The sequence below is a fragment of the Limulus polyphemus genome, unplaced genomic scaffold (genome assembly GCF_000517525.1).
Source record: "Limulus polyphemus unplaced genomic scaffold, Limulus_polyphemus-2.1.2 Scaffold4582, whole genome shotgun sequence".
NCBI classification, from domain to species: Eukaryota; Metazoa; Arthropoda; class Merostomata; order Xiphosura; family Limulidae; genus Limulus; species Limulus polyphemus.
Genome location: NW_013670192.1, coordinates 5,514 through 9,862, shown reverse-complemented (window position 1 = coordinate 9,862; position 4,349 = coordinate 5,514). Strand labels below are relative to the sequence as shown.

Genomic DNA, 4,349 nt, shown 5'->3' with positions numbered 1-4,349 from the left:
GTTGTGACTACAAGATCGGTCAAATCTACCAAACCCATATAGAGATTTGTTAGTGAAAATAACAGATAAAATATAAAGTTTTTTCTTAAGAAACGTTTGATAACTATCTGAATATTATAAAGATTTTGCTTGTGAAATTTGAAAATTTTCTGATGCATAAAAGTATTTTTAGTCTTAAAATGAAAATTACTTTTCATTTTGCATAGGAAACATGTAAAAAAGAAAAAAAAATAGAATCAGAAAAAAACAAAAAACTCCTTAACAAACCTTAAGACTTAATATAAACTTTTTTTGGGGGGGGGGGCATATGAAAGCGTTGTAATGTTTACTGATAATCTGCCACATTTTGTTAACAAATGCTTACTAATTTAAAAGTTATAGCACGAAAACTATAAACACAAAATGGTTAAAAAAAAAAAATAATAATAATAATAAAAAGAAGGTCAAATACTGAAACAATAATTACAAATATCAAAGTATACTAAACATGGATAGCACCCATACCATTACCAATCACCTAAAATAGTTCCATGCAATTTACTTTATAAACCTACTTCTTCCAGTTTTCACAATACATAGTGCTGAACCACCTTTCCTTCCTCTTACAAGATCTTCTTCAGCATGCAAACAGATGTACCTGTCTCCTCCAACAAAAATGCCTTTTTCTTGGAATACAGCAGGATTGGTCTTCATTTGGTCAGCAATTATTTTTAATTCAGCTTGTGATGTCTAGAGAGAAAAAGTATCAGCATCTCAAAATTATGAACCTTCAAATAAGTTCTTTAAAATTGTCGAAGTTGAAGCCAACACGTTAAATGTTTAAAATACATTTTAGTTTAATTTTTGCTTTCCTGTAAATATTACATATGTAGTTACAATTAAACTTCTGATCAGATCAAGCCATGTACTTGGAGCAAAACTAGCAATCAACTTTGCAACTAGTCTAGTTAAATGAAAAACATCCTTCTTACATTTCTATTTATAAAAATTGGAACGCATTGATCTACAAGTTGGGTATCCTCACTGTTAATGACAAGAGGTTTAGCCAGCTTAATATGAAAACAAATAGTTTTATATAGATATATAGTGTTGGAATTTTAAAACTGCAAAACGTTTTAGGGTAGGTTTGAAATATTTTAGATGTAAAGCTAAAGAGAAAGGTCATATTTCAAACAAGCTCAAGACAAAACCTTGAAGGTATTTGCTTAGAAATCAAATACTGTTCACAATTTTAGGAAAGCCAAGCAAAAAACTGTAAATATGATATATACGAGAGAAAAATTGGATGGCTAATCCAAATGGAAAATATCATAGCTATGTGTGTATAAATGGTAATAATCATGGATACAGAAGTAATACACATACAGGAATCAAGAAATAATGGTACAAGATATCACAGAAAATCAACGTGAATAAGCTTTGAAATATACCATCAGTTGTGTAGATCACAAATGCTACTAGTTGAGAACAGAGCTAGGTAATTAACTATTTATTTATTGATGTAATAAATTAACAAAGAGCAAGAATTAGGTCAACTATAGTCACACAATTATTACATACAGGCAGGCTAGTCAAAACCAAAATCATTTTGACTGATCTTATAACCACCACGTAATTGTCAAACTACACACACAGTAACAATGTTTTGGTTGCATCTTCATGAAATTTGGCAAGGTTTTGTTTAACATTTTAAGACTTTGACATAAAAGAAGAAACTTATTTAATGAAGTAGTTTTACTAAAGATTTGTCTGAATTTCACAGTCTTTAGTGGGGTCAGTTTGCATGAAAAATAATTTAAAGCACACAATAACAGCTTCTTTTCATCTTAAAGTTTCATAACTTCTAGAATCTCTCAAGTGATTTTCAATTTTTCTTCATAAAACTTAATTTTTCCATCCTGACTAATTGTAGCTAAATCAATGTACAGTGAAAAGCTTTAAGTTAACAAATAAAATGAATATATTTTTCTTAATCTTCTATGGGTCATTATTTGTTGTCACATCTTCAATTAACAATCTTCACAATTTTAATACAAACCTTTTCACACACACACACACACACACACCCTTTGGGGAGGGGGGGTGCCCAACTTGTATCATGTAAGCTACTAAATTCATCCATGAAAAGTAATACGCTAAAGCTACAACAAATTAGTAGATTCTAGTACACTGATATACTACCGAGCATGAACTATGTGGACTCGAATGCACTACTAAAGTTAACAATGTTTAGAGACAACAAGGGACCTGTTGATCCATTTCAGCTGTCCCATCCTTTAAACTAAACTATCGTAAATTTAAAAAAAAAAAAAATACTTAAACTCAATGCCTCCACAACATCCAAAGGCCAAACACCCTGTTAAAAAAATAAGATTGTCTCAGATAAAGATGACTCCTACCTTACCAAAACTTGTCCCCTAGCCCTACTATTTTCATCAGTAAGTATGAAAAAAAAGTGATACATCCACTATCAATTCCCTTTACAATCTTAAAACACCTCAATCACATCCCTTACAACTCTTCTTTTTTTCAAAAGAAAACAATTTCAAAGATCTTGATCTCTCCTCATATGACAAACCTTCTATCCAAGGCACCATTCTAATAACCTTCCTCTGAACCCTTTCCAACATATCAATGTCCTTCCTAAGGTAAAGAGCCCAAGACTGAACACAATACTCCAAATGTGGCCAAACCAGTGACCTATACAATGAAATTATAAACTCTTTAAACTCAATATTTCTTTAGATACAACTTAAAATCTATTTGCCTTACTACTACCAACAGCACACTGCTTGGATGGTTTAAGAAAATAATCAACTATTTCACAAAGATCCCTTTCTTTAATGACACTATTAAGGTTATTCTTATCCAAATTATACTTATAATTCAAATTATGATAACTTCCGTGCACTGTCTTGCATTTATTACAATTAAAACCCACCTGCCATTTATTTGCCCAACTCACTAAATCCTTTTGTAAAGCAGCAGCATTCTCTTTATAGCTAGCAACACCAAAAACCTTAATATTGTCAATAAATAAGTAATTTATTGACCATTCCTTCATCTGTGTCATTGATGTAAATCAAAAAAGAGCAAAGGTCTTAAGACTGAGCACTGAGGTATCCCACTTGTGACATTAACCCAGTTTGTCAAAGTCTTTCTAAAAATCCAGATACACCAATCTACACCCTTACACTCATTTACATAAGCAGCAACCTTTTCAAAGAATGCCAAAAGAATTGTAATGCAAGATTTTTCCCTCAGCAAAACCACGTTGACTATCCAGTAAAATTATAAACTTTGTTAAATGACTTTGCAAAGCAATTTTTCAGAATTTCCAAACTTTTTCCCACAACTGATGTAAAACCAATAAGCCTATAATTACTGTGATATTTATTTTATTTTGTTTCTAAATTACCTCCCTTGAAATAAGGAGCCATAAGCTAACTTCCAATCCTTTGGCACCTGCCTACTATTGAGGGATGTACAAGAAATAGTAGCAAGTGGGTCACATAGTTTCCTTAAAAATCCTTAGGAAAATAATTTCTGGCCCAGGAACCATATTTTTTAAACTTTTTTTCCTTAACAAGCTCAGAAATAATTATTGTTCAACCTTGTTAACAACTATCAAGTGTTCAAGATGAGGAATACTGCTTAGATTTTCATTAGTAAAAACTGAAGAACAAGTAGAATTTAATAACCCAACCATTTCATAATCATCAGATAGAAGCCTTCCTTTACCCCTCAGGGATCCAATCCCATTCTAAAAATTTGTTTAATCCTTAATGTACTTAATGAAATCCTTACTGTCAAGTTTTACATTTTCAGCCAATCTTTTTGATGTCCTAATTTCCTGTTGCACCAACTTTCTTGATCTTCTATAATCTTCTAAGTATCCCATCATACCAGTAAATTTAAGTTTCTTAAATTTGTGATGCTCTTCTTTAATTTTATCTCTTACACTCTTTGCGAGCCAACCTCGTTTTTTACTGCAGCCACCCTTTTCTTTCTATAAGGAATACGTACATCTTGAATATTTAAAAATTTATCCTTAAAAATATTCTACATTTGATCAGTGTCTCCAAATAACTTAGCTACCCAATTCACAATATATAATTGTCGCATCCCTTCAAAATTTTGCCATGTACCTTTCAAATATGAATTTGAGAGAGAGAGAGAGAAAAAAAGTCAGTAGAATAAGATGTCCTAAAAATACTATAATTTAATTATCTTTCTAACTAAGCTACAAATAGGAAAAGAAAAAAAAAAAAAACGACCCATTACTACAGTGAGCAACTATTGTCCTTATTTATTTACACACACACACACACACACAATCAATATTAAGA

At 31.2% G+C, this 4,349-nt stretch overlaps 1 protein-coding gene across 1 annotated transcript in view; it reads right to left on the bottom strand.

The window, feature by feature from the left end:
- LOC111088852 (profilin-A-like) overlaps positions 1-4,349 on the bottom strand; it is an 18,465-nt gene that overhangs the window by 9,895 nt on the left and 4,221 nt on the right. The window contains exon 2 of the mRNA XM_022399977.1: positions 555-729. Coding sequence (XP_022255685.1) covers positions 555-729 — 175 coding nt within the window. The remainder of the gene's footprint in view (positions 1-554; positions 730-4,349) is intronic.